At 41.6% G+C, this 15,735-nt stretch overlaps 1 protein-coding gene across 1 annotated transcript in view; it reads right to left on the reverse strand.

The window, feature by feature from the left end:
* Positions 1-11,752: 11,752 nt before the first annotated feature.
* Positions 11,753-15,735, reverse strand: part of LOC147612402 (putative phospholipid-transporting ATPase 4) — a 37,577-nt gene continuing 33,594 nt past the window's right edge. The window contains exons 10-12 of the mRNA XM_086783013.1: positions 13,306-13,404; positions 12,988-13,179; positions 11,753-12,900 (exon numbers count right to left, since the gene is read on the reverse strand). Of these exons, the coding sequence (XP_086639139.1) occupies positions 12,229-12,900; positions 12,988-13,179; positions 13,306-13,404 (963 nt within the window). The 3' untranslated portion in view covers positions 11,753-12,228. The remainder of the gene's footprint in view (positions 12,901-12,987; positions 13,180-13,305; positions 13,405-15,735) is intronic.

Consider the following 15,735-nt stretch of genomic DNA (forward strand, 5'->3'; position numbering starts at 1 on the left):
ATGGTGGACATGAATCTTCTAGTTTTGATTGAATGCTTTGATGATTGTGTCTTTGTTTATTTCTGATGCGTGATGTTGAAGCTCACTCAAGCTTGTAGGTGCTTCTATGATATCCGTGACTCTTGAAGACGAGCTACACAAGCTCTATTCCCCCTTTCACATGCTCAAATCTTTGCACTACTGTACATGTGTGCAAGGAAGCGCTAGTGGAGATGTCTTGCTTCCAGTCCTTGAGGTTCTAAATATGCTTATTGTGTCTACTGCTTGTGGTTGTTGGAGATCCCATGTCAGTCGCCTTGCTACATTCTCTCTGGGTGGTGTTACAGGCTTGTGGTTGTGATGATGACTATGAACTGTGTAGAGATCCTGCATGCTTGCAAATGTCTAATGCAAAGGAGCTGATCAGAGTAGCTCAATTCATTTCAGTGCTAAATGTGTTGATTTCTTATGAATCTTTTCTTTGCCTACTACTCTTTGTTAATGAGCTACTATGAGGATGCTGCTGTAATAGGCAAGATGGGGCTAGCTACTTTTATGATGCTAAAGCTAAGCCTGCCTTATTATTACCCTCTAAGAGCTTAGCGAATGACTAGTACTCAACCCGCGCGTTGCTGTCGTATGTAAAAGACATTAAGATGAATGGAAGCCGGAATACAAAATGGTCAACACATTAAGAAGAATGGAAGCCAGAATACAAAGGGTCAAATCGAAGGGATTTCTTCCTCTTATTTTTTAGAAATCCAAGATTTCTTTTCTCTCTCCTCTCCTTGTACCTTGGTTGTCCATGGTTAATATGTAATAGATAGTGATGGCAATATCCACTTTGCTTTCTCTTTCTTAGAGTGTTATAGTTATTCTCTCCTAAGTGATCACATTGACTGAACTATGGGGCCACGGAGATGTTGACCGTGCCACTAGCTTTGTGTTGTTGAGATCACCTTTGTGCTTTAAAATTTCCTTGAAGCTGCTCAGAAGAGACTCTCCCTATTCTAACTTCAAGAAAGCTCTAATGAAAAGAGAAAATAAGACTAAACTAATCAAACCTTAATGGCATAATTACAAACCCAAAAATATTAAACTCTAATCTTAATCTCTTGCTAAGAACCAACCCTAGGGGGCTCTGATACCAACTAAAATTCTGCGTTGCTAGGCAAGCTCATAACAAGAAATAATCATCATGATTAAATACTAAGTAAACTACTTAAATAAGGATTAACTAAATCATAATCAAGACACTAATCACAAGATAATTGCATTAATCAATCTCTTAAAATGAGTCAAGGATTACATGATTTTATAGCTCCCAAGAAGCCTTTATCCACAAGATACATGCACCCTTGTGCCATCCATGTGTTCATAAATGCTCACACTACATGTGCCACCTTGTGCTTTCCATGTGCTACCTTTTTCTGACCATTCACTTCACCTTTTACAAGTGACCATACAAATCAACCTTTGATCTAGGACCCTTAGTCTTTTTTCTTCCTTTTTAATGTGCATGCTCTCCCACTTTCTCTACACTTGTTACACTATGGCACCACATTTCTCAACAATGTGATGGGCGAGGTGGGGTTTTTTTTATTTTATTTTATTCTAAATTATTTGCTTACTTTGAGAGAGAAAGAGAGAGATATATATATCTATATGAGCTGAAAAAAACGTGTGTGTGTGTGTGTGTTAAAAAACCCCCACCTCCCCCATCCCAAGCTCCTCACTTGGGGATAGGGAAGCCGGGGTTTTTTTGGGAGGGAGGGAGAGGGATATATATATATATATATATATATATAGAGAGAGAGAGAGAGAGAGAGAGAGAGAGAGAGAGAGAGAGAGAGAGAGAGAGAGAGAGAGAGAGAGAGAGAGAGAGAGGTGAACTAAAAAAACCATTAAAAAAAAAAACCCACCTCCCCCATCCCAAGTAAGCTCGCCACTTGGGATGGGAAGAGATGGGGTTTTTTTTAAAATTTTCAACTTACTTTGAGAGAGAGAGAGAGAGAGTTGTGGGCTAGGAAAAAAACCCTCATCTCCCCCATCCCAAGTGGTGAGCTAAACCCTCACCTGCCCCATCCCATCACCACTCGGGATGGGGGAGGTGAGGGTTTTTTTAAGCTTACCCCGCTCCTCTCTCTCTCTCTCTCTCTCTCTCTCTCTCTCTCTCTCTCTCATTCTCTTTGTTGCTAACTATCTTTAATCCTCCTTGCTCCTTGGTTACTCCACTCCACCACGCTTTGCTCCACTCTTTCCTCTTCACTTTCACTCCTATCCTAAAGGAGAAACCTCTCTATCTTTTGTGTGTTTGTATCAAGTTTAGAAAATAAGGATACTCTTTCCAAATCCCATGGGCAGTCAAAGAAATGAATTTGTAATGTAAACTTTTTGACGACATCCAATCCAATCTCTTAGTGTTTGTAGTCAATGGGTTAGGAAAGGATAATTCGTTGCCTTTAGCGCCTAGGAACACATCTTCTCAAGCTAAATTATATGCGTTCGATATGGATGTCTCAGATAGGTAGATTGTGACACATAGTAAGATTGCCACCGATATTGAAAAAACTCCTACAACTAAAATGATAGATCTAACTACTGAAGCAAGTCCAGTGCTCAAGCAATAAACTATCTTTTCTTTAGTGTTACAATTTAGCATCTAAAGTTTTCTTGATAGTTCAAGACAATGGTCAAAGATGTTGAAGCAAGGTGGGCAAGCACAAGGAGCAAAGTCAAATATCCTAGAGTTAAAGTTAGCAACACACTTATGAGTTCTTTCATCGTAGTCATTTTCCAAGGTGAGGAGAACAAACGATGCTATGTTTTTAAGATCTCGACAAATGGGCCGGATGGAGTGGATGGACCTACTTGTGGAGTGGATTTGGACAATTGGATGCATCAAATTGGCAATGGAGATTTGAAGAGAGCATGGGTTTTCTTTGAGAATGTGCTGAAAATTCAAGGCTGGACCACTATGGCCGCTTACGCATACGATCCCAAGTGACGGACATGAGATTACTATAAGTGGTGTGAATGTTTTTATTTAAGAAAAAACTATTACTATTTGGAGATGCAGTGTGTGCAGGAGCTCATGGCATTAGCAACATACAAGATGGAGGAGGATATAGCTACACAAGTACTATTCTAGAGAATGCTAAATGAAGTGGTGGAGAGGAAGGGATTTCTAGTGCCAGATTCCTTCATGGTTGGTGAGGCGAGTGCTAATTGGACGGTAGTCCAAAATGTGTACAACAATGGTCCTGAGACAACAAGATGGGAGGTAGGGAACGGGGATGACATGGCTCTTTCATTGGGAGTAGAGCCTACACATATAACGGATTATGTTGTCAAGGCTTTTTAAGATTAGCACAAGATTCTATGTAGAAGATGACATCATGCAACATACTGAGGATGATGCAGAAACACAGAGCATGGTGTAATAATGGCAAGGTTACCGATGGAAATATTGGTGCCATGGATTACTGGTTGAGTTGGTGTAATGTGAGATTTCCTCATTGAAGGCATCACTTAGTTGGGTTGAGTAACTTTTAATTTTTAAACCATTCAACGACTTTCAATGATCAATGCATTAACACTTGAATTTATTTTTCACCAGTTGACGATAAATCTAGATGTCTTACTTGTTGGTGGTGAATCAACCTAGCGGAGTCAAAGCATGCTAGTTGACAAGAAATTTGGATGTCTTGTTGTCTTGCTGCTGTTGCAAATCGACCTAGCAAAGTCAAAGCATGCTACTACAAGAAATCCAGATGTCTTGCTATTATTGCGAATCAACCTAGCAAAGCATGCTAGTTGACAAGAAATCAATATATCTTGCTGTTGTGAATCAACCTAGCAGAGTCAAAGCATGCTAGTTGGATAGCGAGTGAAGGATTCAAGGGCACATTAACCTTGTATGATGCATCACTGATCAATCTTGCAAAGCACGAAGAAGCATGCATTTCAAGAGGGAAGGCACATTGGAGCAACTTTTAATTTTTAAACCATTCAACAAGATTCAATGACCAATGCACTAAAGCACTTGAATTTTTTTCCACCTATTGAGACGAGAAATCCAGATGTCTTGCTGCTGCGAATCAATCTAGCGGAGTCAAAGCATGCTAGTTGTCTAGCAAGTGAAGGATTCAAGGGCACATTTGTTGAGAATCATGGATCAAGCTCTCCTAAAATGACAAATCATATGCTAATCCTACTCTAATGACAACACAATTAACATGACTAATCTAAGGTGGGTGATACCTAAGTGAACTCATCATGAGTGAGTAGTGCTAATGAACTCAAGTATACAATTAGGTTACAAGATTGAAACTTGTACTCATAGAGAGACTTGAGATTTATGCAAGTGATATATATTCATTGCTTGAAATGGCTCCCTTTTATATGAGGAGGTACACCCTTGGACTTGTATATCAATGTGGGATAATTCCCTTTGCTCATGTGGCTGCATGCTATGCTTTTCCCTTGCTTAGCTTACTCAACTCACTCCTTATCTCTTCCTTGTGCTCTTTGGCACCACATTTCTTAACACCCCTCCCCCCCCCTTGGGTGCCATTTTTAAAGGCTATTGCAAGGTGGTCAGATGCGAGTTTTATGACATATTTTTACACCCCCTTATTTCTAACTTGGTTGGGTAACTCAAAGGCTCTTTGGGTTGACTACTGTCTAGCTCAAAGGTTACTTTTAGAGACGGTCTTGTTGATTTTCACTCCCCAATGTGCTAATCTCTAGTGGTCGAGTGTTTTACATCAACTTGCCTACTCATTTGGTGGCATTTTGGTTAGGGTAGGCTAGTAGCTTCTTTGTTGCTCATGTTGATGTCGATGTTGTGGTATCCTCTTGGTTGCCCATGATCTTGACTCCACTTCTTTTTCTTCTTCTTGATGATGTCTGCTTCTTCTTATCGATTATTTGGTCTTTGCTCCTTTGATGCTGCAGACTAGATGCACTTTTCCTTTTATGGTTTGCACACATGCCCTCACATACTCATGTGGTTTCCTTTTATGGTTTTGCACACATGCCCTCACATACTCATGTGGTTGCCTCACCACCCTAGCTCTGATACCATGTTGAGAATCATGGATCAAGCTCTTCTAATGACAAATGAGATGCTAATCTTACTCTAATGACAACAATTAATATGACTAATCTAAGGTGGATAATACTAAGTGAACTCATCATGAGTGAGTAGTGCTAATGAACTCAAGTACATTAGGTTACAAGATTAAAACTTGTACTTGTAGTAGAGAGACTTGAGATTTTGTGCATTCATTGCTTAAAATGGCCTCCTTTTATGAGCAGGTACACCCTTGGACTTGTACATAGGATAATTCCCTTTGCTAATGTGGTTGCATGCTATGTTTTGCGCTTACTTGGCTTACTCAACTCACTTCCTATCTCTTCCTTGTGCTCTTTGGCACCACATTTCTCAACAACATTAACCTTGTATGATGCATTAATGATCAATCTCACAAATACACTCTTGCAAAGAATGGAGAAGCATGCATTTCAAGAGGGAAGGAACCTCAACTCAGGTCTTAGCATTGCAAAGCTCATTTGAGAGAAATGTGACATCACTGCTATTGCGTTTCCCAGTCCAAGAGCAACAAGCAAATTGGTCAAAGAAGCAGTTGTAGGAACACCAATGCATCATGTTTCCAATGTAATGGCAATAACAAGGCAACACAACAAACACGTTGGCACAATAACCATCACAATAGAATGTGATAATAGCTCCCATCAGCCAGAGTATGTGACAAAGAATCAGCCTTGAAATGTTCATGGTCGACGTGTTCACTTTAACTAATCAAGATAATGAGGAGGCAAATGAACCTATTGACTTGTACCAAGGCATCCAAAGGGTCAGAGAGGTCAAGGTTCATGTTACCATGTGGATTATCTGGCACACATGTACTAGCAAGAGGGTTGCATGCCAATGATGGTTAGAGGGGCAAATGGGTAAGTGCAACCCCCATCTAGCAGTTAAGCAAAGGAGTTTTTTCACTGAGCTTCTATGGCTTGTGAGGATGGATTGGTGGACACAATGGAGGCATGTCATGTGGTTCTGCAACACTATCATAGACCACACATAGAGAATCTACACAACAATAACAAATGCTTTAGTGAGGCCATCATCCGTGTCTGTGTGGCTAGTACTAAAGGAAACTAATCTAACACAGAGATAGAGGTAGCATCACTAGAGAGGGAAGAATTCATGTTGGAGATAAAAGACAGTCTAGGGGAGCAAGATGCTAGACGGGCGCAAACAGCAAGGTACACAGGAGCGGGGTGTAGGATTGACCGTGCCTTATCATTGTCGTGCACCATTGTGGGGGCTGAAAGGGTGATTAAGAAATTGGAGCATGAGATCTTTATAATGGAGACATGTTAGGTAAAAAAATATGATATCACTATTGCAAAACACCCCAGTTGCACTTGCCAAGACTTTCAGATTAGGGCATCTAGGAGATGTGTATTCATAGCATGCAAGCACCTGTACTTCATGTACCTTAAAATCTTCAGCTTGGATTCCCATAATAATATGTTCATACCCTAGTCCTCCAAGGAAGAACTTATAAGGATATAATTCCTAGACTCAGATCGTCCAATGTTTGGACTTTGATCGTTCGATTCTTGCTCATAGTTTGATTGTTTTTGTCAGTGTTTGTGCTGTTCGTTCATTTGTGAATGCTGCCATCCATCAAAATCCGCATAAACTTTTCAGCTGGTACTCCCTCTTTTTCCCTTGCTCTTGTTCATAATTTTCTATGTGCATTTATAGTAGTGTGTTGTTGTTTGGGCAGTGTAATGGCACAAGAAGGAGTGATTTGTTTAGCATGCTTGCGGGTGGAAGAAGCATTGTAACTATTGTTGCAAGCCCGAACACCTCATCAAAGAATTCTGGAAATGCATTGAAAGCGAAAAGAAAAAGAAGAAAAATAGCAGATAGCATGTTAGCAGGTGATATGAAGGAAGAGTCAACGAAAATAGCTCAATTTGATTGGGCATTGTGGTCACATGTGTGCTTATGTGCTTATGATCCTTCAAAGCACACAAAATGCATATTAGGTGGCAGAATGCCCAATCATAAGCACACGTGCTTATGATTGGGCCTTGTGGTCACATGTGCTTATGATCCTTCAAAGCACACAGAATGCATATCAGGGTGGCAGAATCCAAACATGCTTAGTACTTTGACAATGGTGCTTCTAAGCACATTACCTCACTTATAGAGGGTTGTTTGTCTCTTCACGGGATGCACCTAAGGGAGGCATTGTCATGTATGCCAACAAAAATGCTTCATATTCCATCAAACACATTGGTCAAATTTTGCTTGTTACAATGAATGGAGATGTCGATACTCTCAAGGATGCTTTGTATATACCTAGCATTGAGAAAAACCTCATTTTGGTTTTGGGGATTATTGCACAAGCAAGGCTTGTTGTTCAGTTTGTGGATGATAGATGCACAATGCATGATCGCTAAGGGGATATCATTGTCACTATTATCATAGTACATCATGCCATGGCTTATATAAGATGGATGTCTATGAGAGGAGTGCATTAGAAGATGCTTTGGTAGTTGACACTGTAGTTATGACCAACACACTTTTAGCATGCTCAGTTTGGTCATCTAAGCTTCAATAGATTACTTTGCCTGGTGCGTGATTTTCCATCACTTAAAGTGCCTGTAAAACATGTGTGTGAAGGATGCCTACATAGCAAAATGCAATGCGCCTCATTTCCCAAGGATGGATCGGTGGAAGCTTCCCACAAATTGTAGCTTGTCCATAGTGATGAATGCAGTCCTATATAGCTCCTATATATATTTTTTGTTACCTTAATTGATGATGTTACACACCACACTTGGGTGTATCTATTTAAGAACAAATTAGAGGTTTTAGCATGCTTTGAAGTTTTCTTGGCCATAGCTAAAAATTTCAGCGATTATAAGATTCTGACGCTTTGCACAAATCGAGGGGAGGGGGGGAGTACATGTCACATGAGTTCAATGCATTCTTGAAAGAGGGGGTATTATATACCGATGTACTATGCCATAAACACCTCAACAAAACGGTGTGGCCAGATGCAAGAATAAGTCTCATATGGAAATGCACATTATATGGCTAAAGGCAAGAGCCTACCTCATAAATTTTGGATGGAGACAATTATGTGTGTATCTATCTTATGTTTTGAACAAATGCCCCACCAAAGCTTTAAACACCGTGACACCATATAAGGCTTAAAATGGAAGGAAACCAATGGTGAATCATATGTGTGTGTTTGGTTGTTTACCTATGCTCTTGTGCCATCGTAACATCAACACAAACTTCAGGACAAGACCATGAAATGCATATTTGTGGGATATAGTTCTGAAAGTGAAGGGTGCCATATGTATCAGCCTCTGATGGGCAAGATAATAGTCAATCAGGATATGGTATTCGTCTGTACAACCCTTGTTGGAATGCAAAGTGGTGCACTAGATTCTGACCATGTGAATTAGCCTATTGAGGCTCAAACACCCCAAAATTGTCAACATGAGTTTCATCCCATTGATTAGGCAAATGTTGGTGATGCAATGGCCAAAGAACAAGCAGCTATCAAGGAGACCAAAGCAACCCTAGAATGGCACTTTTCGGGACAACAAATTATTCGCTTCTCTACTTGGTAGAACAAGATCCGCCATGCATAGGGCTATTTTGTTGAACAGGCACTCATAGCTGCATCTTGCAATGACGAGCCTGTTTCTCTTGAAGATGCTTCAGAAAGTGGTGAGCATTGGATGGCTACCATGTAATCAAAAATCAATTCCATTCATAAAAATCAATTCCATTCATAAAAATCAATTCCAAGTGCCATTCATAAAAATGGCACTTGGAAGTTGTGTGACTTGCTTGTAGGCAAGTGTGCCATAGGCACTAAGTGGGTTTACAAGCTTAAATGCAAATCAGATGGTAGCATTGATTACAAAGAAAGGCTAGTTACAAAGGGGTATGCCTAAAAGCAAGGGATTGACTATAAAGAAACCTTTGTGCCCACTTCACGTATGACTACCATGCGCTATGTCATTACATTACCAGCACGCTTTGATTGCAAGTGCATCAATTGAATGTCAAAACAACTTTTCTGAATGGGGATGCTAGATCCACAAATGACGCTCTGCATGTTTATCAATAGGATGTGGAATGCTTAATTTACTTGTGCAGTACTCGACGGGATATTCAGTTTGCGGTTTCCCAATTGAGCATATTTATGCACAACCCCGACACACAAGGCATTGGCGAGCGGTGAAATGTGCCTTTTGTTATCTCAAAGACACTCAGACATTGATAGAGGCTCGTCATCTTCCTTGCACACTTTTACAAAGAGTGATTGGGCTAGTTGTTACGACACAAGAGTGTCCACTAGTGGCAACTATTTCATCCTTGGTGGATCATGCATATCATGGCTCAGCAAGAAACAACCTACTGGCCACCTCTAGCTCTAAAGCTTAGTACAGGGCAACATCGACAACTAGAGCTGAATGTGTATGGCTTAGATGCCTATTGGCTGATCTACGTGTGGGACAACGGTCCTCCACTCCTATCTACATTGATAGTCAGAGTCCAATCATGCTTTTACAGACAACGATTGGGCTGGTTGTTACGACACGAGTGACCACTAGTGGCAATTGTTTCATCCTTGGTGCATATCATGGGCTCAACAAGAAACATCCTATTGGCCACCTCTAGCTGTGAAGTGGAATACATGGCATCATTTACAACTATAGTTGAATGTATATGGATCAGATGCCTATTGACTTATCTACATGTGGGACAACAATCCTCCACTTCTATCTACACTAATAGTGAGAGTTCAATCATGAGGAATCTAGTTTTTCATGCTCGCACAAAGCACATTGAGGTGCAAGGAAAGGCTCCATGATGGAGAGATCAACATGTTGTATGTATCTACACAGTACAATGTGGCAGATCTATTTATAAAATCTCTTCTGAGAGAAAAGTTTGAAGCCTTTTGCAAGGCTTTAAGCTTACTACAGTTTGGGGATTAATCTCTTATTCCATGTATATGTTCACATCATTCACTCTAGGGGGTTTGTTATATCATTCACACTAGGGGGTTTGGTTATCGATTTGGTATTCCCTGTATACGTTCACATTATTCACTTCAGGGGGTTTGTTACACATGTTGTGTATACCTCATGATCCTTCTAGTGTGAACGAGCTCTTATACACAGTACCTTTTACCTTCTTGCTGGGAAGCTTTTTTTCTCATGTGACCATCCTCTTAGGGGGTGGTACTTGAGTACCCTAGAGCATATTGTACTCTCACTTCTCACATTTTCTTATTCAAAAGAACTATTCCAACTCTCTTATGTCTCAAGCTGTGGGCACACGTGTTACCTTGGTCCCCCTCAACCCAACTACATCTAGAGAAAGGCGATTGAAATTACATGCCATTACTTTCCACTATGGGAGTGGGTAGAACCTAGTGAGGGTGCTACCATTGGACGAGGTAGATCGAGGTCGTCTTTTAAGGTGGAAATATTCAAGATTGATGGTGGAGGTAATCTTCTCGTTATACAAGATTCAATTAATGATAACTCATTGTGGAGCATTCCACGAGCCCACTTTCCTTGGGGTTGGGGTGATAAAATGCTCCGACATCAATCACTCACTAAAGTGAGCTCCGATGGCTTGGGTGAATATGCCTTTATATTCTTGAATGCAACTGCTAGTTGTCAACAAAAATTGGCCAAATGTATGAAGCTAACTAGCAACCCGGACCGTTGATCATGCGCCACAGATGATATGTTGCATCGGTGCAAGTTGTGGAATGCTACCCGACCGTTGTCGTCTACAGCCGACTATTATACCATTAGTTGTGTTGAAGCACTTCATATGCATGAATTCTATAGGAGGCACATGATAATAACATTTGGAATCCAAAGTGGAGGGATAATCAGCCACACATGGAGGATATGCACTAAATACGCTTTTCCATGTCTCAAAAGGCAAGGCTATGCATCAAGATGTTATCCAAAAGGCACCCGCTTTGGTATATACTGCAGCTGCTATGGAAAGATAGACATCCTTGACATTAGAGAATTTCTGATAAACATCCTTGAAATTAGAGAATTTCTGAGGGTTAGATTATGGATTTGCAAATACACAATTTTCAGCTTGTTCTAAATGGCAAGACGCTGGGGGGGGGTATCTAGTGCACAAGGTGATTTTGTTGTAGGTTCGTCTCTTCTGATGCATGGTTGGACTGCAACCAGTAAAATGATCAGCCTGGGCTAGCCATTTATGTGATGAGTAGGCTTTTGAACACAGTGAGAGGAATCCACTCAGACCCCATAGTTTGCCCAGCCTTTATCAACATTGCTATCAAGTTGCTTTAGTCACTTTGATTCCTGCCATTGTTCCATTATCGTTGGTACATAAAAATGTTCCATTATCATGTGTATTTGCATGCCTCCACTATTTCTAATATATGCCACTGATGTTGTTGGTATAAGCTTTTACTTCTTCCCTGGGGCACTACCTTTCTCTCTTGCAAGCAGATCTCTAGGCAATCACATGGTAAATCACATCTTGCTATTAATGTGTCGATCAAGTAAGCATAACCCAATTTTATGGCAAGGAGAGGATAGCACTAAGGGTGCAACTGTAAAGATTGCTAAGGAGTTTCTTGGTTTTCTTGTAATAGGATGTTATGAGGCTGCAGGCATTAGGCTGTTGAAGCTGATGTCAGAAAAAACAGTCCAATACACTTAAACAATCGAATTTTCCATCTACAAACCTTCTCAATCCTCATGTATAATCCTCTCATTTATCTCCGTACTCTTTTTACTCTAGCTGAGAACTTGAATGTTCAAGTCTCAAATAATGTATTTTGTTCACACCATAAATGAATGGATCAAGAAGTGTGTCTCGCTCTAGTGTACAAAAGAATGTCATCACTCTTTACACAGCACCATGGACCACAAAAGGCCCAGAGCTCCAGAAAGTGGAATGCTGCTGAAGTTCTGGATCTTGCGATACTCCAACATACATCAGATGGCACTACCCTTCATCTTGCATGGCTCTGCAAGCAGTTCATTGATGCGGATTTAAGAAGAACATCTCCATGATGAGGTTTACCACAGGCAATATGCTCTTGCCTTCATTGCCAGATTCTGCATAGCATTGCTAACGACTCTCACCAAATGAGCAATGCCAGCAACTCATATCTCATGAGATCCCTGACCATGTCTTCGAGAAGACGGCCGCCTATGTAGCTTTCGCCTGACCTGCCGAATCTTTGCCTCAACTCTTGCAGTAAAGCCAACTTCTGCTTTCTCAACGGCTTTCTCTCTCTCCTTGGACCACATCTCGGGATCCTCTTTATCTCTCTTCAGGTACTTTATTTCTTGGATGAGGTGATGGTCCATCGGCAAAAACCGTCTTTGAAAGACCGAAAAGACAAAGTATGGAAAAATACAAGCAGATGCCACCACGAAGATGGTAAACCAGTAGAGCGGAGCTGGAGCTAATGCCTCCACAAGGACATAGGATGCAGTGGATGAGATAACTGGAGTGATCAGACCATACACAACAAGAAAAATGTACCAAAGAGCAATGCTACCCCAAATGGAAAGGTGTTGAATCCATGTAAAGTGGCTGGTGGCAAGGGCAATCTGACAATTGACCACCCAGACAATTGCAGTGTACATAGTGGCCCCAAGTGCTTCAAACCCGGCCATTTGGCCACCCTGTCGGAATGCCTGGTGCTGGAGTATGCCAATGGTCAAAAAGAAGGATGCCAGGGAGCTGTATACACCATTCGCCATCCAGCTCTGAATGCGGGCCCAGCTAAAAAACATGTTCTTGGGGCCTTGTTGATATATGCTTGGGAACTGAAAAACACAGAAGGTCAGAATACTCAGGGCACCGTTGAATTTGAAATCTTACAGTGCAGAAAAGTAAGAACTAAAATCACACACCTCAAGGCATATGCTTGCTGCAACATCTTGTTCGAACACACCCAAGGCAAGAACTGGCAGTGATGTAAAGAAGACATTGAAAAGCGCCATATACCAGTCATTGTAGAGGGTCTGACCCGAGAAATTGGTGTAGGCTTGAAAGTAAAAAAGGGTCAATCCAAACACTATATTCTTGTAGAAAAAGTAACATACCTGCAACATGTTTAGCCTCAACATAGTTCAAAATCTACCTAAACCAACAGAAACACCATACTCTATAGATCACACTTAGCATGCCTAGAGCAAAGGCTTCTCAGTCTACTCAGAGAAACACAGTACCATGGTTGCAATCCTCTTGTAACACCAATGGCCGTGAACAATCAGTAGGCGTTCAAGAAAGCGAAACTGTGCAATCGAAAAATCACTTGCCATCACAGCCTGCAAAAAAGACAGACAGCTCTTTTCTGAATGCTCAGATTGACAAATCCTAAACCCTAAACCCTAAACTCTCTCTCTCTCTCTCTCCTCTCTTTTTTTTTTCGTGAAATGGTGTTTTATATTATATGTAAAAATGTACATCAGCCACATGGCTCACACAGAACCTATGGCCCCAAAAAAACCCCCACAAAAGATCCTCTAAAGGATCATGACCATGCAAACCTGTACACTAATAAGAAAGCCTCCTAGCCAAATAAGCATCCCAGATAAAAGCATCAAAGATGAGCCAGCCGAGCCTCCGTAGACCATAACGAAATAACATCTGCATCCAGTAGCTGAGCTGAGAGAAGAGAAGAAAACTACCAAAGCAGCAAACCGCGGATACGTAGAATGTGCCCATGTATTCCAGACAAGGAATCAAAGATGAACCCATTCCGTGTAGTCCAAATATGCCAAAGTCCTGTCCATCTAAGGAAATGGAATATCACAAGGTGACTGTCCGAAGTAATGACTTGAGGACAAATCCCAAATATCCACTGATGAGCCGAAACAGTAGACCTCTCTACTGCCTCCCAAACGCGAGAGACAAAAGACCAAATCTGATGGGCCACTGGACAACTCATGAACAGATGCATAACTGTTTCAGTGCATGTCGTGCACAAGAAGCAAGAGGCCAATGTAATTTTACGACGGCTGAGCTGATCCCGTGTAGGTAACCCTCCCACCAACATCCTCCAAATGAAAACCTTACCTTGGTAAGGGAGTTTAGATTGCCAACCACGCATAAGAGTTTTCTGCCACCATGATTTAGACTTGTGCAATCCCCACACCTTATTGGCCTTGGCTGAAACCCAATCTTTCTCTGATACGAGCTTATGATAGACCTGGTTAGCTGAAAGTGATATCAAGTCACCAGATTTACATAGTGCCCAATCAAGCCAAGGCTGATCTGTAGATGGCCGAGGCAATGGAGTAAAAGGCTCAACTGCATGCATGATGTCAACCCATAGTGGCTGAAATGTCTGAGGAACCCTAAAGTGCTGCCAAATACAACGAATATGGCCTGTCACGACCAGGTATCACAGCATCTCGGATTCTAACCAAGCCTAACCTGACCATGCGGTTGAGTCGTATGTGTGAAGCATCTTTGTCTGACCAAACAATGACACGCGACTCCACAAATGTTTCGAACTGCAAAGAGTTCAAAAGTAGTCTTTCATGACCAGGATCCCATCGAGCCAATAGTAGAACTTCATGCCAAGAAAGGAGAATATGCGATAAAATGTGAGATGAGCGAATATGGACAGGATGAGCCGCATTCACAATGTCCCACCATGAAGCTTGCACACGTGTCCGTCCATGTGACAATCCCTCCAACACGAGCCATGAATACCCAAGGCTGCTCCTGCAAACACATATCTTGAAAAAGAGCCCATCTACACGCCACCATATGCAAGCGGACATCCAATAAAGCAGCCCCACCCATTCTTTTGGGCGTTGTAATGTGATTCCAAGCTATCCATGTTTGACCCATAATATTTCCTTGCCTCTTCCACAGCATAAACCGAATGGGAGCAACCAAACGGAGAAGAGATTTGTGCGTCCAAGGTAGCAAAGGCAAAAAATAGGAAATCATGCTAAGCATAATAACCTGAGCTACCTTAACCCTCACGTGCATAGGCCACCCTTGAGCTTTCCAATACACAAATTTATCCGAGATCCGAGCAGAAATCCAAGCAAGAAGCGCTTGGGGGTCCACATCCACACCCACCGGATACCCAAGATGACGAACAATGTCTCCTGTATGCACCACACGGCCTTGCCACCCTAATGCCTCAAGATCAAATTCCGTACATACAATGAGGGCTGATTTTGTTGAATTTATTTTCAGCCCAGAAGCCAATGCAAAATTATTCCAAGCTTCCATTGCTCGATCTATATTGGCTTTTTCGGCCCTGAGAAACATAAAAGTGTCATCCGCAAGGGCTTGAGCAACCAATTGCTTGCCATGAGGGAGATGCAAACCAACCACTTCACCATGCGATGCCATAACTCTCTCTCTCTCTCTCTCTCTCTCTCTCTCTCTCTCTCTCTCTCTCTCGGTCTTTTGGTCCCATATGTTTTCAAGGCATTCCGCAGACGTTAATATGATTGTGATGTCATGTCTTTTGGTCCCATATGCCTTCAAGGCATTCCGCAGACGTTAATATGACTTTCTTTCTTTCTTTCTCTCTCTCTTGCGTCAAAAGCAGCACACGTTTCTCGCCAGATGAGAACATGAGAACAGCAGTTACACCAACTCTTTTTGAGCGGGGATAACTTGGGGAAGGG

Source organism: Cibotium barometz, chromosome 45 (genome assembly GCF_041138505.1).
Source record: "Cibotium barometz isolate CiBa-2024 chromosome 45, ASM4113850v1, whole genome shotgun sequence".
Lineage (NCBI taxonomy): Eukaryota > Viridiplantae > Streptophyta > Polypodiopsida > Cyatheales > Cibotiaceae > Cibotium > Cibotium barometz.